The sequence below is a fragment of the Syngnathus floridae genome, chromosome 8, assembly GCF_059516105.1.
Source record: "Syngnathus floridae isolate MCC-2025c chromosome 8, RoL_Sflo_1.0, whole genome shotgun sequence".
NCBI classification, from domain to species: Eukaryota; Metazoa; Chordata; class Actinopteri; order Syngnathiformes; family Syngnathidae; genus Syngnathus; species Syngnathus floridae.
The window spans coordinates 1,754,524-1,779,406 of NC_142420.1; the positions used below are offsets into that span (position 1 = coordinate 1,754,524).

At 41.9% G+C, this 24,883-nt stretch overlaps 1 protein-coding gene across 6 annotated transcripts in view; it reads right to left on the reverse strand.

Annotated features, from left to right (window-relative positions):
- Window positions 1–24,883, reverse strand: part of LOC148393860 (low-density lipoprotein receptor-related protein 1B-like) — a 131,135-nt gene that overhangs the window by 90,933 nt on the left and 15,319 nt on the right. For 5 of the 6 annotated variants that reach the window (XM_088382579.1, XM_088382576.1, XM_088382577.1 and 2 more), the window contains exon 2: window positions 5,075–5,197. The exons of the other annotated variant lie outside the window; for it this stretch is intronic. In XM_088382579.1, coding sequence (XP_088238705.1) covers window positions 5,075–5,197 — 123 coding nt within the window. The remainder of the gene's footprint in view (window positions 1–5,074; window positions 5,198–24,883) is intronic. 6 annotated transcript variants of the gene reach the window in all.

The following is a 24,883-nucleotide window of genomic DNA, read 5'->3' on the forward strand; positions in this document are numbered from 1 at the left end:
CTTCAGCTGTAAGAATCGTCGTATTGTTTTCTTTGTTAGGCAACACGGTGTCTGATTATTCTGAATTCACATCTCGGTATTCATCAAAAACAGCATTTGGCTCTTTTTGCAATTATAGACTGCAACTCTTGCAGACAGAAAGCAGTGGGTGGCTGCAAAGTCGTTTGTTGAAATGCCAAATAACAACCGCATGGGTGATATTATTTTAAGACGCCAGTAAAAAAAAAAAAATGGTGATGACACTGATAGCAGACCGTATGTTCGTTCGAGAACACCGACGCTTTTCCAAGAAGCTCGCTCAGAACGATTGCCGAAGGAACACAAACAAAAGTGCAAAGCTGTAAACTTTGAATGTAGAGCTTGGCAGTAGTTGGCCTAACGTAAAAACATTTATTTATTTATTTATTTGTTTTCCACCCATTTTCTGCTATTTATTTATTTATGCATTTATTTATTTATCATCAATCAGTCTCATCAGAAATCCAATATTGGCCTGGTGGATCAGAGCTTTTCTTATGCGCTCGCCACGCCCTGCCCTTGCTTGTAGGCCTTTTGCTGCTTACTCTCTAAGTAAGCATCATTTATTCTCTTTGTCGATGCAAAATCAGCGATGCAGCTTTTCTGCCGTCACGTTTGTGCTGTGTAATTTGAGCATCAAGGAGATGACTCCAACGCCACCACCCTAGCTCAGAATGGGCAGATGCTTGTTTTGCTGACTAGCTCACTATGACGTAATCGGGAAGTGTGAAATGACCGTGTTCCTCTCAGTGAATCAGTTCTGACGTGGGTAATGTTGAGACAGCCTGTTTGTTTCCGAATGACCAAATCCACTCACGCTAAATTATAAGACAAGTCAACAATTATGATAAAAGTGTGAAATAGGTCACTGGGCACCCTTTTAGCCCCGCCCCCCCCAAATCCAGAAGATTGACTTACTCAGCAATTCATTACGTTTTTAAAAAACTCATCACGCCTTTGTTTTAAATAATAACTCGGCTGCGGCAAAGAGCTCACTTCATAAGTTTAATAGATAGCAAAGTGCAATGTGTCGCATTTGATGTCAAATCACACAAACGCTTTACCAGACATGACATGCAATTACGACTGGAACGGAATACTCCAGCGCTTGTGTGATGTCGTGGCAACTCGCGAGATCCCCGACTCAGATCATCGTTCGCTTAATACGGCAGCGAACAGCACAAACATGCATTTTTAATGAATTTCAGTCAACATTCAAAGACTCCTCGAATAATTTCTACAAAATGCATGAGACGTTATCAGCGTGTAACCTTGGCGCCATATTTCTGGAGTAAACAGAAGGGCTGCACCTCAGTGGGAAGCTAACGTTACATTATGCAAAAGGCCCTGCCCTTCAGCTTAATAACAAGGTTCGACGCTACATTAATGTCGAAAGCGCCGTCCGATGGCTGCCAATTCCCATGGCAACCGGCCACATTTGCGATACATTACTTTCGGTATAGGAGTTCCCGAATAAAATACCCGCCAGGATGTTTATAGGCTGCTTGAAATACATGACGGATATTGCGGATGCTTTATAGGACTTTGTATTTTATCCCTTCAAGCTATGCCTGTAAAATAGCTTTCAATTGTGAAAATTATACATACTCCACTGAGGAAAAAAAAATGGCCAAATGTACAGGTACACAATGGAAAATTGCATTTTGACAGTAAGATGATAACTTATCACGGTGGCTATTTCCTTTTATTGAGGAGGCTTCAAGAGAGATGTTTTTCTCTATAGAGCAAAGCAGGTCACCAGAACGTAATGGCTGGATAATAACGGGCTCCACGAGAAACAAAATGCAAAAGAACGATTTAAGAGTGAACCCCTCATGCGGCAGAATCACCTGCAGACAAGGAGAATTAAGATCGCTTGCCAGCGTTCGGAAAAAGCAGTAAAGAGCCACGGCAAGAAAAGCCAATAACCCGAGATGAGACTGACGAGACCAATAAGGAACACCGGAGCAGGCTGACCAAAGATGCCCTTAAGAAAGTTCAGCAAATAATAACTACAGCATATGGTATGGAACAGCGAGTCAAGAAGTCCAAGGTCAGGATGGAATTTAAAGGCGGCTGATATTGACCAAGCCCAGATCATGCCGGACCTGAATTGAAAAAAAAAAACATGAAGCGATGGAATTAAAAGTCTGCGGAAGACAAAGTTATTACAGAGCTATGGAAAAAAATGGAATGATCTGACCAATTGGTTTTTGATTTCTGTTCCTGGCATTTTAAAAACGGATGGAATCAAGGGTGTGTCTAATCAGTCGATCAGCTTGTTCACCGCGGTTTTAAGTGTCATTTGTCTCCCATCACCTCTCACTCGAGGCTCTAACTCTTAGGAAAGACACAACCTTGTTATTTGATGAAGGGCAGCAAGTGAAAGAAAAATCGTCTCCTCTGGAAAAACCCATGACGATCGCCAATAGGCGTGAAACAATGCTCCTCTGACCGACCACGTATTTGAAGTCGGCCGTTGACCCCTTTTATTATCTTTACCTCTGGCATTGACAATTCAGAGGATTTAGTGGTGGAAATGTCCAGAAGATTGACAAAGCTCTACACAGCAGCATTTCTGACATGAGCCAAAAGTCTATCAAATCCTTTCCCAGAGGATTTATGAAGGATTTTGTTCCTAAGACACTGTGTGCTAACGTGCAGAATAAATACAAGAATGGGTTGAGAGACACAGAAGCTTTCATGGAAATACAGAGAAGCCATCATCTGAATGGCATCTGTGCTGCCTTTCACTTTCCCCAAACCGCCTTGGCATTTGGAATTCCTTGTTGACGCTTTCGCATCAGCGCATCGGATGCTCAGCTGCCCCCAGTCAAAAAAAAAAAAAAAGGTTTGACACTGCACTCATCGCACCGACTTGGGAGGATTGCCATTTTACCGGGGTTTCTTTTGCAATTCCTGGAGGCTTTTTTTTTTTTTTTTCTCTCCCTTGGAGAAAGTGTCAGCGGCCATCCAGTCCCAGGAGGCCAAAGCGCTATCTCCCCTTGTCCACTGGTTCTTCCAATCTGAGGTAAGCCTCCCTCCCTTCTCTCCTTCCCGCCGGCTCCAAAGATGCCAGCGATTACGTCTTTGTGACCGAGAAAGGAAAAAGATCATCAACGATCACAAAACGAATTAATTCACAGTAAAATCGAAGGATTCAAGCTATTTCAATGACTATCTTAGTTTCTCACATCCTAAACACGCTCATTCTTCCCATTGTTCCATAATGCAGCAGCCCACCTTTGAAGAAATATATTCCAGTCGTGCCTTCCGTTGGCCGGGCAAAGCTGATCTAATTCTCCTTTCTATCAATCCATAATCCATGTTAATGAGCTATGCACCATTCCTGAATGAACACGCAAGGTGTATTTTCTCTTGGCATTGTGAATAAAACAGAGCCTGCAATAATCGATGCGATGATGAATGGCCTTCCGGGGGGAGATGAAATGATTTGTCCCTAAGCAACCGCGCAGAGCGAGGTGGCGTCATATTTCTCGTGAGGGTGGCGGATACATTCGACTAAAGCACGCTAATGCACTCGACAGGGACGCTCGCAGTAAAGGTGATACTACAGGTCGTATCTAAATTTTATTTATGCCGTTCAAATCAAAGAATATGAGTGGATTGACGCTATAAATAGCCAGGGTCAGTGAGTTTGCCCTCATCACAATAGATATGAAATGACAGGAGAATTCAAGAGCGCTCGCAAATCTATAGATGGCATCCGCAATTTCAAAAACGACAGAGTAGCAATTAGAAAATCCCCTCCAACAATGTTTGTAATTCATACAGCCTGCAAAGGGAACGATAATGGTTGGTATCCCGAGTAACGTTGCATTATCACAGCAGTCAGCGAGGCATAAACGCCCTCCGCGAGCCTCTCCTCGATTATGTTCAAGCGTTCGAGAATGTCCAAGTGGCTGCGAACGTGATAAACAGCCGCTGACTCTAATTACATAACGTTGACATCAACTGAGCGCTTTCGTTCACTTTCTGTCAAAAGCGTTTCCACCGTTGCCTTCTTGATGAGGCAACCTCCGCTCAAGGGGATTCACAATGTGTGGTCAAGTTCTGCCGAATAAGAAAAATACAGCCTCGACAGAATCAAATCAAATATCAACTCTGATAATCCATCAGCGTGCATAAATAATAGTCTCCGAGTACATAAATCCTAAACGAAGGAAGATATACGGTACACGCCCGCATTTTGAGTCGCACCCGGATTTACGGCATTGAAAACACGGCAATAAAATGAGTATAATTGAAACATATGGCAGACATTAAAATACATCGGAAAGCCAACCGTTTGTTAAGTGTGTTATACAGATCGTTTGCAAGTATTTTAGTAGCGCAGACTAAGTGCGTGTTTGGCACAGCTTCTGGATTTTGATCACATTAATGGATTAGGAGCCGGCGGGCCGGCGGGCCGGCGGGCGGGCGGTGTTGCCGCACTGCAAACTTATCATATGCTTCTCTTGGCAAAATGGAAATAAGAGGCTTACGCTTGGTTTATGGAGCCAATTCAGGGCTAGAGGAGCAGAGAAAACACCAGCATCCGCATCAGCGACTGGATGTGGAGCAACGGTATTTCATGCTTGACTCAACACGCCACACTATTAAAAGTTGCCCATCCGCGCCTTATTTGTGGACAGTGGTCGTCTTTAAACCGTATTGGAGAGTTGGAAAATGTCTAGAAAGTGGAAAATGGAAGCATTAAAAGGTTTTCAGGAAGCGGTAGTCCAGTCTCGTTTTTGGAACGGTTGATTCTGATTGCGGTTAGCGTTGTAGCATGCTAGCATGGGTGTGGATGGAGATCCATGACTTCAGGCCATTGGGTGATGGTAAAGTCAAAGACAATTGAGACCCTTCAAAATGATCTTTGAAAATGTTGGTGTGTGTGTGAGGAAATCAACAATAGACACTCTTCAGTGCCATTGGCGGTTATAGACGTCAAAGATATGAACTGGGTTGGCAGTGAATGAGTTAATGACTGACGGAAGAGTGAGTGGTGCGGGAAAAACAAAACAGGGCTCGGATGGAATGATTGACTTACAAGTCACGTCAGATTCATCGGAGTCATCGGGACAGTCGGGCTCGCCGTCGCAGAGCCAGGCCTCGGGGACGCAGCGTTCTTGATCGTGACAGTGAAACTCGCCAACGTCACACAAGATGGCCTCTGGATGGGTGAAGGGGAGGGAGGCAGGGAGGGAGGGAGAAAGGAAAAGAATGAAGTATGAGATGAGAACAGTGAAAGTGGGTCAGATGTTTTGAGCACAACGTGAGTTTATGAGGATGATTGGGAGCCGACCTGGCCTGGAAGCGCTTGTGGCAAGGTGACATCAGCAATCTCAAAGAGTTTGATGCCTGATTGTGGCCATAGCGCTCCAAAATGCTCATCAAAGACTCAGGAAGTGTCTTGGACAGCTATTCGAGAAAAGACGCTCTGTCCTTGACTTGAGAAAACGATTACGAGGCGGTTTGCAGAATTGCTTTTATTGCTCCGTCTCGTCGTTGTTGTGCTTTGATTTGACGGAGGGATGCCGACTTAGGAGTCATAGTAGTCTTTCATTATGGCATGTATCCATCAAAGTGTTGACATGTTTGCTGCCGGTAGATGTCAGAGATTCGTCTTGATCAACGACACACTTTGAAAGGAGGAAAAAACAAAGTGGAACGCTTCATCCTCACGTTTCAGACACCATTTGATTTTAGCTCCAAATGTTTTTTTGTACTTTTAGCTCACTCTCGCAGAGGGAGTGACAATTCCACATGCTACCGGCCCCCCTGCAGCAAATTCACAACCAGAACTGCAGAGGTCAAACGGCTTATTCATTCCGGAACTCCTTTTTTTCCTGGTGATGCAATGCATGTGAAATTTTGCCAATCATTTCATGTTTGACATGAAGGCATTTTTAACAAATTTGAATAATCAAGGAAACCATTAACAAATGCATCTTTAAGTCATAATATTTGACATGATAAACGACTTCGTACGTGGGTGACTGGGCTACTGTAAAATGACAGACTCTTAGCATCTTAAGTGGCACACTGTCACCATGGATACAAAACGGAAAACAATACGGGTGACATAAATTGCAGTCATTTTACATGTAAATTTTGTGTCGGACACATGTAATGAGTCTTGACGGCGTCACTTGGAAGCAATGAACATCTGCAGCGCCTAATGAAAGCACTGCACGCATCTCTCTCGGCGTGTCACTTCCATTATTTAGCGCTCCAAACTTTCACCAAGGCATTATTGTTTGTCTGCCATACCTTTAAAGGCCAAATGATTACCATTGGTTTGTGACAACAGGGCCGTTTTCTCGAGAAAACCTTGAGCCGGACCCCATTGCGGCCCTCCTACCTATTGATGTTTTATTTCCTTTCAAGCCACTTCACCTTGAAAGCGACTGGGCCAAATATATGTCTACCAAATGACCTCTTATTCCATTTCATCTTTTTTTTTTTCCTCCAGGCAGCCTCTCTTGGACAGGTGCGGTTGGAAAAAAAAAAAAAAAACAGCATTCCTTCACCCTGCATCATTTTATTTGAAGGAATAAAACAAGAAAATAAAGGCACGTCATTTATATTCAGGTAGCTGAAGGAAAATAATATTGGAGAGAGGGAAGAGCTGAACAAAACAAAAGAACTTGCGAGGAGTGATAAAGAAAACAATCCAAACGGGTTGAATTTCCATAAGAGTGTGGCAATGAGCCCGGCCGGCACATTATCATGAGCTGCGTCGCTGTCACCCGACAGCCGCTACTGGCACAGCATCCAGGCTCATTAAAGTCATGCGGCTTTTCAAGTGTGCCGGATATTCGCGGGAACAAAGGAGGCGGACAAACAGAAAAGGTTGCCGTACTCCCAAGAAGCTTTACTAGCCAAGCAGCAGCAGCATATTTTTCTTTGTTTATGTTGTTACTTGAGGTAAGGCAGAGTGGCAGGCAGCCCAATTGCTGCCAAAATCGAGGACAGCGCGCCACTTGGCCATTCGACTAAGGGCTATCATAAGGGGGAAAAAAAAAATAACAATAAGTACATTTATACCGTAGCATACTAAGCCGTACGATAACCGACGAAATTTTGGATGGTTGCATCACGAGTAATTCTATTACAAAATATATTGATGATAAATAGCGTCGTAGCAACTTCACTGTCTCTTATCTAATTCACAGAATACGTTAGCAAGGACAAAGCCAGCTCACTCTCATGCACTGAGATTAGTGACAGTGTGGAATCCAGCCCAGGTACTGGTCATATGCATAATGGATGAGCACCAGACCGCCAGGCAACCTAAGCAGACTATTAAGTGTAACAACAGTATAATGCAGTCTCGGCGTGAGCCTTCACATTGTTAATCCACTAAAAAAAAATCAAGTGATGCATGCTGAATATTTGAATATGCCATATTTTTTACAAGCGTATTTCTGGATGTGACATACTCCATGTGGTATTTAGTTTAAATGCCATTCCCGTTAAGTCTAATAAGAATATTACGAGTGGAAGGAGTAACGTGACTCTGCTTACTGATGAACGATTTTCAGACGTCGCGGTCCGAGCGGCTGCACAAAACATTGATTAGCCATGCGTAGAAAGTTGAGGGTTTAAGGAAGTTGAATTCAACTTGTTCTGGGGGGGAGCTCATTCCAAACTTTATCTAATGGAATGAAACTGGTAGGGTCAGGGTTAACATCCCCAATTATGATAGGGTGTGCATACTTGTGCAACAACCTCAAGTTGTTTATTTTAAGACGTACAGGTTAAATCTTGGTCTTGTTCTTTTTTTTTCCATCACGAACTGCTGACAAACGTCTTATATTGCCCGAATCAAAACAGAATCAAATGGTAAATTCCCTCCACCACAGAGAGGGCTACTGTTCATAAGCATTAGAAGAAGCACGGCAAATCAATGTATTATTAAAAGTGAGTACAGTGCTGTAGCCTATAAATGTTTCAGAGGACAACGCAGACACAGCCAGAAGCTCTTTGACATTAATCCCCAAACATTAAAATGAATTGTTCATGCATATAATTCATGCTTCACATGTGAGTCTTGTTAGGTTCATACGGAAAAGGCACATTTTCACCCTTCCTATGATTTGACCTTTACATCGTGATAAAGCCTGAAGTCAATGAAGACTTCACAGAAAGGACCAAAACACATTTCCTTTAATTACACACTTGGAAGCAGCACTTTAATCGTATTTTTTTTTGTCAGGTTGTCAACATGTTTACAGCATGACAACGCTTGTTGTGATTGATGCCAAGTTGCCAACTTGTCAGTGCCAAATGTCTCCCAACAAACCTGACAGCATGAATCTGGGAGTTCACCGTAAAAGTACATTAGCCGCTCTCAACTTGGAGTGCAGTTCTCTAAAAATAGAACTCATTTAAAGTATTGGAAGCCGCAAGTACTTGCGAACAGTTGAGTGTTGTGTTGACGCACTTCTTGAAATGCATGTCTGAGATACCGTCCTCTAATCCATAAGAGTTGTGAAAAAAACATGACACATCGACTGAAAAGTGTTGACAGACGTACGCATGTTATCAGCGTAGGTGCAATGTAACAAAATTTTATCCTACAAGGTGAGACTTAAATAATGAAGCGACTTGAATTCACGTCTAAGAGCGCCAATCAAGAGTGAGTGAATAAAGTGGAATACGTTCCTACAAACAAAAGAAAACAAAAAGCTGTTTATTGACAGCTCTCAGTAAAAGTTTAGTGTCAAGATAAATAGAAAAAAAAAAGAACACATCTATTAAAACAACTAGATTTAATAGGTCGCTTCAGCTTAATGCTAAACAATGCAAAACCTCATAGACAGGCTAATGAATAGCATGGAAGATAAATAGAAAAAAAGAACACGTCTACCTAAAACAACTCCATAGATTTAATAGGTGGGTTCAGCGAAATGCTAACAAACAATGCAAAACCTCATGAATAGCATGGAAGTCAATGGCATTTTGTTTTGATTTCAATGAGAAAAGATCATTTGAGATGCAAGATCCATTTCCTGGAAGCGAGCCTGACAAGGACAAATCGGCAGTAGTCAAGCTACTGTGCTTATTGAAGATCATGACACACGACTGCATGTACAGTACGTTCAAAATCAATGGAAATGTCAAAGGAAATAAAGATGGGCTTCGGAATTTTGATGAATCCAAGCCCAGTCAGAAAGGCTGGCACTAAGAAAACACAATCAAAATCCACCCACTGGTATAGATCAGTTTGTCACAGTGCGCCTTGCAGTTGTAAATCGTGCCGGTTGTTTTAACCACAGCTGTGTCTGCTCTATACTGTAAATTGGGTGACATCATCGCAGCGGAAACGCACGATAAATCCCAGAAGAAAAGAACCGTGCCGTAGTGCCGGCCGGGGCTGCTTACTGACATTTCCCATAAACAAGGAAAAGAAATGGATTTGAATTTTTTGGAGAGGAACTGTTATTTTAAAAAATATATATATACACACACTGTACAAAGGCGGATTGTAACAGTCAGTGGATATGGGCTGCAAAAAAAAAATCAGTTTCAAGCACATTGCTCAGTGAGATTGTGTCAGAAAAATATTTAATTACACATAGAAGACACATTTATCTAATAAACTCTACTCTTCTGTGAAGATAAAAAAAAAAAAAGGTCTTTAAATCAACGGGTGGAAGAGCGAGCCCAGGCCAACTGAACTGTATATAATGTTTCACATTTGTGTCATTTATGTAGCGTATTTTTCCGACGATAAGGCTCACTGGATTAGGTGGCGTCTCAATGAGCACGTTTATTTTGGGGAATTTCCATATATAAGCTTGTACGGTGTATTACTGCACATTGAGGGAAACAAATCAGACCAGCAAATGAGTCAAAGTCGATTTAAAAAAAATACCGTATTGTTTATTCCCGTTTTGTCCGGTGGAGTTATTTACTAAATGCGATTTGGGCGTCGGTGCATGCAAGTCGTTTCATGAACTCTGTCAGCGTAAACACAGAAAATTGGGATATGTGTCACTCGAAATGTGCACGGAAAGAGCCGGAATATTGACATTCAATTGGATTTGCAGCTGCAATGTAAATCCAGCCTTAAATTAATCAGTGGCACACAAACACGACAAGACGTGTCCTCCCCAGCGGCGTGTACTGCTTACGACCTGCTCGAAGGAACAGGCTACCGTCATGATGGAAATGAAAACGTATTTCCAATGTGCAAGAAAGCAACATACAAACTGAGAGGCACATAAATGAAATCTAACAATATTATACCTTGCTTACGTATTTACTGGAGGCCACAAAAGGTGTCCTCGAAATAAATGCAATCTTTCCGCCAAATTGAGGTGTTCCCACAATTTACAGTGAATGATTGATAAGTTGTTTTGTCAAGGTAAAATTGATTTGCTGTTGAAAATTCATTCCGTCTGTTTTATTTAGAGGAACTTTGCAAGGCGACTCATTTTGACCCAGAGGACACGAATATTCCCAATGTTTTATTCAACAGCCAAAATGTTGCTTTAGAGACCAAATGACTCAGTCAGCAAGATTTTCTTTCCCCGCTTGTCTTTATGCTTGCGTATTAAGCGTTATACAACATAATCAAAAGAATGCTACGTCTTCATTGAAGCCATCCAGTCGATGAATAATTTATAATATCAAATGTATTCCAATACAGTCAACGCCTCTCGCCGAGCCCGGAATTTGTACAGTAATCGCTTTGTCAAGCTGGCATCGTTTCTTGCCACAGCTCCACCCCGCTAGTCGTGAAACATTGATAACGTCACACGAGGTCCGGCGAGCGAATGGATTTGATACCCCCGCCCTTAAATCATCTTTGGTACCAAACAGACCGGAGGTTGGTGACCCCTGACCTTCCGATCCAGTATACTAGGTCGGCTGGGCAAATTCTCCTTTCCCACTGTCGCTATTAAATAAGACAATTTGCTTTGTTTATCCGTTCAAATCTCGACAAATAAGTTATTTGTCCCGGGTAATATTCTACGCTGAGGTAACAGCTCAAGATTTTTTTATGACTGATCTGTTCCCTGAAATGATTGTAGCGGCCATGCGTGAATTTCATTTGCATGACAATGCGTCATTATAGCGTTGATGATAAGCCATTCATCCTCGAATCTTCCGGGCACCCCGATTTTTTTTCCCCTGCCCCGTCCAAGGTCACCTAATAACTGTGCTCCTCTATCTTAACCAGCAGCAGTCTGAGGGATTTATACTCCACTCCATGTCGTGATTACCAATCAGGTGGAGTAATAGCTGCTTAAGCAGACAGGGTTTCCGCCATCACCGAGGGGTGAAGTGTCTGTCAAGGTTGCCGGTGAGTTTGTCCAAGGCGCGCCGATTCTCCGCGGGGCATGTCAGCGCCTCGGCCGTAGCCTCCAGATTAAACCGCATTATCGGAGGTGAGGTGAGCCAGAGCTGTTATGGGGAGGGATTGCAGAGCCGCTTGTTATGGAGATTGAAGTACAAACAACTTCTCGATGGACGTAACCCAGAGTTATGCGTACAGTGATGCAATTCACTTCAGTTGGGCGCTTAGCTTTTCAGTCTGCTAGCTTCACGCGATACAACGAGGCGCTTTAAATCTTTTAAGCAACCGATTGAAAACAAACGCACACTAACATAACAGTACTCGCATTCATATATTCAATCGAACCCGTTTTAAGAATTGCGATTGCCCTCGAGTGGAAAATCATCGTAACTACTAAAACATCAAATTTTGCATACGAAGGAATGTAAGGCAATGAGGCCTTTTGGAAACTGTATGGTAATCGTACGGATTGAGCCACGGAAAAGATAAGAACAATGTTATTTCTGATAAAAGGTCAGCAAATGGCATCTCGGCTCAATTGTCTAGCTCTAATCAAGCAGCCGCCATTGCTAATGTGACATTTGTGTCGCAATGCCTGCCACCTCACTATCGACGCACGCGATTAAGATGGACTTGCCCTTTATTCAAGCTTCCATTTTTAGCCAATGTCGATCGTCCCAAGTTGCAAGGTGGGGATCATCTTACGCAGATCTGATTAGCGTCATTCCGCAGTCAATAAGGTAACCTGTCTCATTCGGGCAAAAGTATTGAGACACCCTCAGAAACATTTTGGCAACTCCAGCAGCGTCAAGCTACAAGATTTTTAAAACTCTGCTTCAGCTCTATAAAAATGATTTGAATTCTATTTTTAACTCGTTCTTTTTATTCCTTTTAATGTGTTTCTTGAATGCCTCTGTAGTGCCTGATTGAAAAAAGCTGGTTTTCTTGGCTCACCAGGAAGGTTGTTGTTTTTTGAACAGCCTACAGGGAATAAAATGTTTTGACTTTATTTATTCGCAATGCCTGAAGGTTAGACAGATTCGCATCATATCAGAGATTGTGGATTAGACTGTCAATCAACATTTCTGCCAGCGAGGTTAATGATGTGACTGGTATCGATCCGGAAAGCTGTGCAGAACACAGATATGCTCTTTGGACCAATCGACTTTCGCAAATATCTCAACATTTTCCTCCTTAGTCTCTGGACCTTTTTTTTTTTTTTTATCCTGGAGACTTTGATGTCACATTGCCTGATGGATTGAAGTGAATTTCACGTTGGCTAAGGTGCAGACTGCAGAGACGTCTGCACATCCGGTGTGGGATTATCAATTTCCATTGTGCGTCTGGGTGGTGAGGAAAGGTTTATGCAAGAATAATGTATTCCTCCCACTACCTGACAAAGCACCCTCACGCATCAACCCAATAAGAACCTCAAAAAGGATAAGACAGTTCCAACTTGAAAAATAGGTGAAAACCTTTCGTAACCTGTCGTATACATCTAAAAATGTATACATCTGAGAAATAACCATCGGGTTAGTATGTAATCATGCTCATCCCTCTGTATTTGTTCATTTAAGCAAGTATAATTAACACAACGTTATTTAATTCAATAATATACATTATGCATTGTTTTTTAATTTGAATTGTTCGCCGCTAAAACCGAAAGGGGATCGCGCCAAAGCATTTCCGTGCCGTCCGAGAGAGATCAGAAATGTGAATAAATAGTTGCCGTTCAAACTCAGGTGTTGTTTTTCATTCACCAAACTATGTCAGAAAATTGTGAATGCAACATCTTGCGCTCAAATCAAATCTTTTCTGCATGTAATTATCATTACGGCGCATGATAACCACGATGTAAATACATCTGCGGGCAAATAATTCAAATAGCAGTGTTTTACAAACCAACACACGTCACTCATGTATTAAAATGCAAATGCGCACGTGGACGCACAGTGCATACATTTATGAGGCGCCGCGGGTCCCAAGACTAATGAACGAAAGGAAATGAAAAACAACGCATGATTCTTGTTTAACAAATTCCAGAACAGCTTGTTTTTCCACATCTTGTCCTCCAGCAAATTTTAGCCAGGCTGCCTCAATTATATCTGCAATTATAGAATATACTTACCTCTGTGAAACAATGGGTCATTTTATTCCGCTGATATCTGCCGGATTTTGGATTACAGTTTTTAAAATTACAAATACAGAAATAACAGTTTCAACCTTGTCAGTTTATTTATTTATGTATTTATTTATGTGGATGAGTAGGGGTGTTATGGTTAGTGTTTGGTTGGTAACCCTAACCCTATTTAATTGTATTAAGGAATGTTTTAATCATTATTAGCCACATATTACAGTCTTTGGTCATTTGGTAGCAGTACGGGAAAAAAAATACGTCTCAAAAGTATTCTCATGAACAAGGTCATATTTTTCATCCAATTATTTTTTGCTATGCTGTAAACAATATTTCTCAGATGTCTAATTAAAAAATAACAAAAATAAAACAAAAAATACTGCATATTTTAAACCCGTGCCCGTTTTATAAACTGCTACAATGCTTCATTTGTAAGTCCTCCATTTAGGGTCACTTGTAATTATTTGTTTGTGTCAAATGCGTTTAAAAAAAATTGCACGTCCTCACTATTAATCTTAGCATTGAATAAATGAAAGCAAAACGCAGTGGAGGTCCGCAAACAAATCACCGGTATTGACATTTCACCGCAACCTGGGATTATTTATTAAGTAAACAAGACTATGCAAATGCACAACTGCAGCATGGAGGGCAATCTAAAGGAACACGAGCGATGCAGGAGAAAAAACGTTTTCACCTTCATTCCACGTATGCATCAGACACGAGCTGAAAAGTTCCCCATTTTATCACAGCGGCTCGTCTTTTAGTTGGACTATTTGAAAGCAGATGTCAGACTTGGTCTTTAGCGACACTCGACAGGAATTAAAGGATGAAGACATGAAATGAATTAAGAGAATGGAAACATCAGAGCAAACAGCGCACCGGCATCAGTCTTTGCCGGATGAAATAGATTTGCTGTATCGGACGGCACTGTAAGCGTTTATGACTCAAATCCATTAGAGGAGTCGATCGGGTCAGCCTCCTTGGGCCATGAAAGTGAGTCAACAGAGGGAGGATCAGATCTTCGTTATTGCCTGATTAAAATCAATTTGCTGTGTCTGACACGCAGGGTGGAAAGCCAAAATGAGATATGGGCGGTGGTTGCACGGTAAACCGCCTGGATTATAAACATATGGCAAAAAGAAATCCAAAGGTCATCAGATGTGGCCTGTCGTGCAAAGCCATCAGGATTAAGATGAACGGGACGGGCACGATTTCAGATGGAATGCCAATGATGATGATGATCTTGATGACAAATTCAACCATATGTTGGCTCACGTGATCGCAAGTCAAATTCCAACCAATGCACACAGGCGGGCACAATGGAAATACATCTGCTGACAAATCATTCAAATGGCTGTGTTTTAAAAAAAGCAAATAAAATCACATAAAATTCTTCAATGTGTATTTTAATGACGAGAAACGTCATTCTTCGCAGAGGATAAAGAATATATGACTGATTGCTGAGTACTGTGTTTGTGTTCATTGCTATTTAGCTTTAAGCTCGCAAACGGAAAGATTTTGAAAACAGAAAGTTGAATTCTCTGTTTACTTTCGTTTGGCAATAAACTTCAACTGTGATAAACACTTGAGCCTCCTCTGAAGTGTTATTAGCGATCTGCCAAACAGCCATTTAGCTCATGCTTGTTATCTTCGCTTGCAAGTCAAAGCAAAAATATCATTTCAGCAAAGGCTCGTATCCCAAAATACAAAAAAGCTCCACTGTGTTTCCTCTTCGGTTTGTTTCATATTGATTAAAAAAAAAAAAGTCTAGTTGATGTAGTGAAAGCTTTTCGTTCACTTGGCAGTGCAATTGGCTGTGAAAACAGCGATTGCTGCGACCAATCACCAAGAACAATGTGCAACTTGCACCATCATTAGGCACTTGACCTTTTAGGCAGTTAATTAATGAGCTTGACGGCAGCTCGGCTTCTCTTAAAGACACGCGGCGCTTCTTTATTCCATTCAAACGATGAAAGGGGATGTAAACACCATTAAGGGACCTTGCTTGATATCACATCAACAAAACAAGCTCGGGATTTAAGAATATTTTTTTTTTTTTTTAATGGCAAAACAGCAGCAGCTCACTCATTGTCTTCTGCGGGTATTTGTTAGCACTTAACGGCGCGCTAATGGAAGGACGTCAAAGAAGTAAGTAAAGAAAAGATGGTGCCAGCAACGCTTGTGGTCATGGAGGACACTTGGATGAGAAAGCGGTTTATCGTGGCACGGGCCAAAGCTTGTGCAGGGGAGCGGCAGTCTGTTAAAGCTGATGTGTTATGGCCGAGGCGGAGGGCTCATCTATCACTGCCAGACGTTGACTTTCTACGGCAAATTACCTGTCGATAACGGACACGCGACGTCGGAGAAGAAAAAAAAAACGATACATGCGTTCTACTTTTCGAAAGAAGTTTTTTTTTTTCCCAGCTGCTCTCCAAATAGTGATATTAGCATTGATTGATTTGGTTTGGTCAGCGATGTTTTCATCCATTTAGCACGACTGTTATCTTAGCGGGAGGTTATGATGTGTCGCAAAATGGACGCATGGCTATTTCATTTCAGTTCGATTAAGAATGACAGCGATGGAACACGTATTTCATTATCGCTGAAGAAAGGGCAAACATCTCACTTTGTTTAAACAGACTTCTTGTTTTTCATATTAGACACAGTGATATTTAACGCAAACACAACTTCCGATCCAACTTGATGTAATTCCACTTTCATTTTTTGAATGCCTATTAAGAATCTTGTCGTTTATTCCATCTCATGATTTGGTTGTTCGCCATCTTCTACAAAGCTCAGTTTGATCATGATTTGCTTTCATGTTTAACAATCCACCTTCTCCAATCCAAGTTTCGCATTTTAACCTCTGCCCACCGATTGCTCTGCCCTCAGCATTAACACAACTAGAAGGTGAAAAAAAAAAAAAGTCGGATCTGACAGCTTGTGTTGTGCCACCTGACCTGTGTAAGATTCAGGCTGTGAACACCCGCAGTCAGTCCGCCAATGGAAAGTGCCCATCTGAAGGTGATAGACTCTGCTGGCCCGGGGTCACAATGAGTCACTAAATCCGGCACGCAGGAACTCCAGAAAGTGCAGAGGCTGGGCCGCAAGCAAGGTGACTCAAGTTCCCACTCTTCAAATGTTTTGCCACCTGGCATTGCTCTTGTCGCTATTGCAGCAATCTGAACAGCAGACACTGAAATGCAATTTGTTTTTTAACCTCGGGATGAGGACTCACTTCACGTTCAAATTAGTCGAATTATGAAAACTATTTTAAGCATCAGCAAGAAAATATGAAAGGATAGCTGCTCTCAGTATTTTGGCCGAGGTGCTGTTGAGTGCATCTGTAGGAAGTCGGGCAATAATCCACACAATGTTAGCCGTCGGAAAAAAAAAAATCTATTGCAGTCTGCTTTACGAGTCGCAACTAAAGCTTTTACAGACTCCGGGTTTTTACTTTCTAGCTACAGTCAAGGTTGCTCTGACCCTCTGAAAATGTGTTATGCCCACTCATGCTGGATCATGTCACTGAAATGAGATCAGCTCGTTGTTAAAAAAAAAAAAAAAAAAGAATCAGAGCTATGGTCTAGTACTCGTATGATTGCAATTGTGTAAACAATTAGAAAGGACACCGCTGACCAGTTGCGAATTTCTTATGAGATTTGCCTTGGCATGAGAATGGCAGGTTTGAAATATTCAGTGACCCTTTGGTTTACATTCAGAACGGTTTTATTTGCCGTCGCCTAAACAATGCAGGCAAGCAAATCTCATTTCTAGCTTAGACGTTCTTCTTGAGCATAGGTGTCAAAGTCAAGGCCCGGGGGCCAGACATCATTTTAGGTGACAAATTGTGCATCAACTTCATCTGCAAATACTAAAGTTAGTCTTCACTTTTTAAAAATACAGACATTGCTGGCTAAGTTTTGTTAGTTTGACACCCCTGTAATCTTGACGTTTAACACAAAACCTTAAGAAGTGCAAATCTGAGTCAAAGCAAAACAAAAACAGGCAGATGATTAAAGTACGATTTTCACTTTTCCCAAGCGCATTTGTTAGAGCTCCATTAGCATGAAAGGCAGGTAATCATGACAGACGTACTCTGTTTATCCACACTCATTTTCTTTTTGTTTGCCTCTGGGTAAATTGTCAAAGCCAGCAAGGTTTCTATGTCTGCATTTTTCATTAGTGATAAAAACCCTTCTAAGCACGGTGAATGCCAGACAAAGCCACACTCTTCTTAAGAGTGACCTTTGGCGTTCTGGTAGATGCTGGCTTAAAATTAGTGCTTTTCCCCCCGAGGTTATGACTTGATATCGACATTTCGCACAATGCAAAGCTGCATTTCACTGCCTACATACATCCTATTTGTTCCAAATGTGCAGTAGAAGCAAGGCGGAGATGAAAGTGAAGCCCTGCAGTCTTAACAAGGAAAATGTAGCTTCAAGGGCAAATTAGCCCCAAGCATCCTCCAAGGGATGGATGGAAATGGAATGATAGAGGTCTCAAATTAATATATGCCGCATGTTTTAGTTAATCTCTCGGTGTGGCTCCTGTGAGAAAATTGCAACTGCATCCACGACGTGAGCGTAATTGTTTCGCCGCCTAACGAGGAAGTCGTTTGAAAGCCAAAGGGACCGAATTCAACGCTAATTCACTTATGCGAGTTGTTTGGCAAGGCGGCCGATGGGACGCCGACGCGGTGTTTGTCAAATCTCAAGACGAAATGAAGTGTTAAGACAAAAGCGCACGGCCTCGCCGGGGATTCGTCCTCATCCTCACCCTCCCGGCGCAGACTTGATGAATGGTTCTAATCAAGTGGCGGCCCTCGACTGAAACGACCCCACGCAGACCGCACCTAATAACACTCTGACAACAAACAACTCCAAATGGAATATTGATGCACTCGGCATTCATGGGCCTCTCTTGTTTCATTGACAGCCCCTGGATGAGCTTAAGACGCCCTCATGAATTGGAACATGAAGACGGTATTTGCTTTTTTAACTAAATGGGCTAGGGACGTTTTATGTGTTATATCAGATGACAGCCAGGACAGTCTTTTTTTTTGTCAACGGCGCGTTGTTTTGTTGGTTTTCATTTTAACTCGGGTAATGGGAATCAATTCCGCACGTAAATCGACTCATCCGTTGTGACATCAACATCTGGCGCATGAGTTGAAGCTCATTCTCCCCACGACTCTGCCTCACCCGTGACCCTTCAAGTTAATGGCTTAGAAGAAAAGAGTAAGAAGCGCCTGGGCGGTAGCTCCTCTGGCAGAAAACGCCAAATACTCGGAGACTTTTTGACATCCGCCCTGCTCGTTTCTCTCGGCTCGCATTCGCCATCTGCCTTCCCATCTGGGCACTTTCCTGTATGGTGAACGCCATTGTTGCACTGTCCAATTATCTTTGGATAGAAAAAAGTAAGCAGTTGGCAGCGCTCCATTATAGGCTGGAATTTTGTGGACCTTGTAACAAGCTATAATTTAGCCTACTTCACAAGTACCATGTTTTCAGATTTGAAATCCTACCGTTTTCTCAAAAATGAACAATTCGTCTTACGATCAGGGGTGCCTTTTGTATATATGTCAAAATGAAGTGGAATTATGGAAATTTCCCAAAATAGACCGGTTCATTGAGACGCCTTATCGTCCGGAAAATACGGTAAATAAGATAAAGTCCAACACGGAGTATTTCACACAATTCATCACAGGCAATGCGATTTAAGGTACTCACATTTCACGTTTATTTCCAATTTAAAGTCGAGCAGCTGGGTGCCATGATAGTCGAGCCGCAGCCGTCGAAATGAGCCTCGTCGACTTTTGCATTTGAACTCCTTAGTAGAACATTTGTACAAGTGTGCTCACTTCGTGTTTTGGAATAATAATAAACAATTGACAACAAATGATAACAAATTACATTGTGTTTGATTTTAATTTGTGTCATTTGCTCGTCTGAACTGTTTCCAGAAATTGCTCGCGGGGAAGATTGTCAGCGCGCATAATTAGCATTCCAACAAGTCCACTCTGATGGAACCAACGGCTTACATCAAACTTGGATTATTGTTATCTCACTCATTATAGCGCCACGCTTGTGTGCCATGATTATTGTTTGGACAGCAATGTGAAAATAACATTTTGTTTACGCAGGTAGGCTATTAATTAGCTGCAAATGATTACTGTCACCCAAAGGTCAGTTTGTCTTCAAAGGCAAGAAACAATTTTTTCCGTGGCTTCATTAAAATGACACTTAGTCTGACACAGATTGAGTTTGCACTGATAAAACAAACAAACAAACAAGCCGACATTAATGCAGTGACAAAATTGGCATAGCATGGTATTTTCAACTCTTACAATTGTGTCGAGTCGTACTGATTGTATGATGATAAGTGATTTTGTTTCTCGTCATCGTCCCTGTGTCTCTTTTTTAACTTTGAAACTTGGTTTTACTTTTGATTCATTTGTGACTATGTTCGTAAATCAAGGCACCTTTTTCAAATTACGTTTCTCCATTGACATGAATGGAGATATCCTTTTTCCGTTCCATCCTCTTGACCACTATCTTTTTTTTTTAATTATGCTAGGCTACATGCAAATTTCAAAGCACATGTATCAAAGTTTTTTTTCCCCCTTTAGACTTATAGGTTTCCTGACCCATGGCATTGATGATTTTTTAAATAGGACCTTTGAATGTGAACAATTAATTAACCTGCTACAGTTAATCAGTTTTGCAAAACAACAATCCATTGCGGACTTATTTTACTTGCGTGACATTTGAAAATTAGTCTTCCTAATTATATGTGTCATTATGATGAGTGGCTAATGCCGAGCCCGAGGTAATTGATTTAGTAATGCTGTGACTTTGCAGAAATGTTTGAGTTTTGGCCTTTCCGTGTGTTTGAAAGGCACACTTTGTCATCAGCCTTTGTTTCTTCTACCTGGATAATGTGTCTGTAATTTATTTCAGATAAATCAGCCCCGGGTCTCGGTTGACACATTAAAAATGTTCCCCACGTCAAAAGGCATTTGCACAGCCCAGCGGGTCTGAAGGAATCCGCAGAGAAGCAATCAATCCTTGCCATAAGGCTGAGCTTGGGAGGAGGACACGAATCCTTCTCATGTTTTTACATCACGACTTGCAAATAGAAGGTGTGCAAAGGACCACAAGAATACTCGGAATGTCCTCCGTGTTTGATTAGATTAATTACAGGGACTTTTCAGGAGCAAATCCTTCTGAATGATGTGTTTGAATGCATCGTGTCAATCATCTTCCGGCAGAGTTGAAACGGAGCTCCTTCCATTACCGGATGCTAATATGTTTTTGTATCGAAGAGAAACATTGATAGCGCCTGCAGCCTCGCCATTCACAGCTTTGAGCCACTCTCCTGCGTGAATTGGAAGGAGTCAGGAGGTTGGCTGCTCTAGGAAGAAATATTTCACGCTGCTTCCTATTGTAAAGTACTTTCTACTTTTATATAAGTACATTTCACAGTCAGACCAACATTTAACATTATTGGTTGAGTCCGTATTTCTATCAGTCTTGGTCAAGGGTCGGTAATTAGCTAGCTAAATGAGGCTAACAAATCCAAGGTTTAACAATTGACGATGATTTTCCTCCAGATATTTTATAATACGACGTTTGGTCACGTACGGCCGTTACAATGATTTACTAAACGTCGTCGCAGTCATCCCTCCTGCACACTGTCAAACCAATGTCAGTCGTAGAGCAGGTGACTGCTTTTTATTGTTGCATCCATTAAACATTTTACTACGTAATCATATTAATATGAAAATGCCCATTTGGTGCTTTGTCCCATTCAATCATTTAGACAAATGACTTGACATTAAAGCATCGTGCCAAAACTCCCATACGTTTGTTTTCGATAGCGTCCCGGTACCACGTGGACAATTTAAAGCCTTAAATTAACCACGCAATAAATCAGACAAGGAAAAACACTCAATTGAATTTTTGAAATATCTTCACATATATTCATTGAAAATATGAATTCAACCGACCTCAGGCCTTTTATTTTCAGGCTAAGCGATTCAGGTATCAAATGTCCTCTAACACCGACATTGTAAGGAGGGCAACTATATTAAGGCTACTTATATAGGAACTCCTACCTGCAGGAACATGAGGTAAATGTCACCCTTGATAGCCTGGGGCTAAACTGGCTTTTATCAAGAAGCAGCGGGGGAGGAGTTGTTTGTGGTTATGGCACCTCGAATTAAAAAAATAAATAAAAATCAGTACGCTAAGACCTCACCTTTCACACACTGCCATGCTGTCTCTAAAGACTAAAGAAATCCCACCACCACCAGCAGCAGCCGCAGCAGCAGCCGGCAGCCAATCAAATAGTCATGCATAATTTACCATGTCATTTGGCTCTGCAGTCAAATTGAATATGATTTGCAATTAGGTTATTTCAGCAATATCACACACGAGAGAGAGAGGCCTGGAATTACCGTCATGATAGACAGCACAACGTTGCGACCTCAAGTGTGAGATTGCTTTTAAACGACACAAGTGCCATTTATCAGGTCATTGTAAAGGAAATTAGGAGTTGTTTATTTATTTATGCAGATATTCTGCTCCTCAAACGCAAATATTTTGGTATAAGGTGGCGTAAGATGTACGACAAGGAATTCGCGGTTAGTCCACTTTAAGTTGCGTTTCGCTGTGATTTATTTCGTCTCGTCCAGAAATGCTATTTCAGTAATTGACGCGATGTTACTTTTACTTTACTTTGTCGTAAAAGTATTTCCCACCTGAGGGCAGTATAATTCAGAAATGTATCTAATCCGACCACTCTGTCAGATTTCAAAAGTACTTTCTATTTTCTACCTGGAAAAACTTTCCTCACGACTGCAGTACTCTAATATGCTTTCCAAGTCCGATATTTGACAGCGGGAGTGAAGTGCGGGAAAGTTAATGACAAAGCTAAAAATAATCAAATCCCCTAACTTCATTGTGCAAGGCCAGCAGCAGCAGCAGCAGACAAGAAGCTCCGTGCCTGGAAAATGCGAGCAACCTCAGTGGGAGAGCTACGTATGCACGGCTATGAAAATTGAGGCCTGCGGGTGCAAACATTTAACAAAAGGCATGCTGAGATTCCAGCGCGCTCTATTCTTAGCGAGCTGAAGGCAGGTAGAGCGCAGCTCCCTCATACAAACTCTTCTTCTAATTAAAAGACAACGGTAAATTATGGAGCTGCGACAGTGGAGTTACCCACTTGGGTCAGCGCCGGCAACGGGAGACACCGGAGTCTTCTCGTTCATTGTCACTTATTGCCGCTGGCGCTGTCAGTCAAGCGCTACAATTGCTCCTTCTCGTACTTCACGTACCTGGAGCTGTGTAAGGCTTCTACGTCTAAGTGCACAGAAGCCAGCGTGTGCGCTGACTTATAAATGACGACGTACGTCGGAGCTGTGAGCCCTTGGGCTCTTTCTCTCTATTAATTGTGTTCATTTGCGGCCTAACAGCAAGGGCACTCTGGACGTCGTTGTCGATCCACGCCACCCGTCATTTATTCGGCACCGGGTAAAGAAATGTTGCCAATTTGCTTGTGGATTGATGTTTCTACCGCAGTTGCGCCTTGAGATACAAAGTGAAGGTGTAGCTCATATCTCAAAAACTACAGCGGTGACGAATCGAATCGTGATTCCGCTGAATCGAATCGCTCCACCTAAAAGCTTTAATTGTATCATAGCTGGCGTCAAGAGATAAGTATCAAATCGTCTTTTATTGGAGAGACGCACAATCGTATTAACGACACATTTCGGATCATTTGAGACCAACCAGATTATTCCGCCAAAGATTTTTTGAAGCAAAAACCGTCCTGTCAAGAGGTTGCCGTATTTTTTTGTATGGAGGAGAAATGAGCCGTAATGACCCAAAGTGCCACTGCTGCTACATGGCCTGCCTGCAAAAGCCTCATTCCTATTTGCAGCAGTGCAATTGTAGATGGTAACGCCTCCCCGAGGGCGAGAAGATGAAAGCCGACACACATCCCGTGTCATTCCCTTGTAAAACATTTTAATGCAAAGCGTCGGTCGGGCCACGCCGGCCTGTCGTGGCTTGAGCAAGACGCTCGTTCATAATAAAGAGCCGAAATAATATCGCGCTGAAGGTCCGATGATAAAAAATCTGCCTTTCGCAGACAGTTTCGATGAAAAACGAGGCGCTACGCACTGTTTAACGGTTGCGGCTCTCGTAGGAAATGGGCTTTATGGCTGTTCCGCACCTAAAATAACAAGCGATAAACACTGGATCATAATTTGCCGCTGTCTAGTGCCATTTAGCGGAAATTAAGTACAACTACATAAAGTCTTGCAGGGGGAGTGTTGGGCTTTTACGAAACACTGAGGACCCTCGGAATAGCTTTTCACGCTAGCACGGTACTAATTAATACTATTAAAGCTGCTGGTCATTGATTAATCTGTCACTCATCGAGGCCTTTTAGTAATAGCGGCTAATTAAGGTAGCAACCGGTTTTGAATGCACCAACCATATACTAATTTTGTCAGTTTTTCCACACCCTGTCAGAAAAGTATTTTGTTTTTTTCCCCCTTCCCTGTCTGCTTCAGTCCCACCTCTAAGCATTTTGACGTGCTTGTAATTATGGAGACGTTAAGTCATCAGGCTCTATGCGTGAGACGCTGGGAAGATATGTTTGGTGGAAATCATAGACTTCATTTTTTGCAAGTTGTCATGAATGCATTCCATTTCATCCATTGGACTGATTTACCAGAAAAACAGGAATTGGCACGTCTGGATGATTTCAAGTCTTTGGTGGACCGCAGAAAGGTCAGACGGCTTAAATGTTTTCGCTGTCAATACGGTCCGAACTGCGAGGACGCTATCTGACCTTAACGATATGTTGGCGTTAAATGGCATCAAAAGCTTGGAAGAGGACGAGGAAGCTCTTCTAATGTGATGTCATGGGCGCCATCAGTGATTTTTTCAACCTTCTTGTGTTCCCAAATGTAGTTTTTGTATCTTTTTCTTTCATTTTTTGTTTAGAAATTCGACCTATAAAATGGTTTTGATCATATATTGTCATTTACAGCGATGACGTTTCAGAAAAAAAAAAAAATATTCTAGTTGCTAAACCTGAATCACAACTCATAAAACTCTGCAGTGCTGCACGTTGCTTCCATGAATCTCCCGTCCCGTGGCAAGGAGGAACTCCCAAGCTACCGGCACATTGATTCTGCTGGTAGTATATGCTTGTGTTTATTAATATTTCATTATTCATTGTGTTTTATGTTTTCATAACCTCCGTTTCATTGTACCTGCAATAAAGTCTTTCTATTGCATTATATTTATGTGCAATCTTTATGTACAGCGCTTTGCTCCAGCTGCGCTGCGCTCTGTAAATAAAAGAAGACTTTAGTGTCTCAAACATTAGTCCAGATG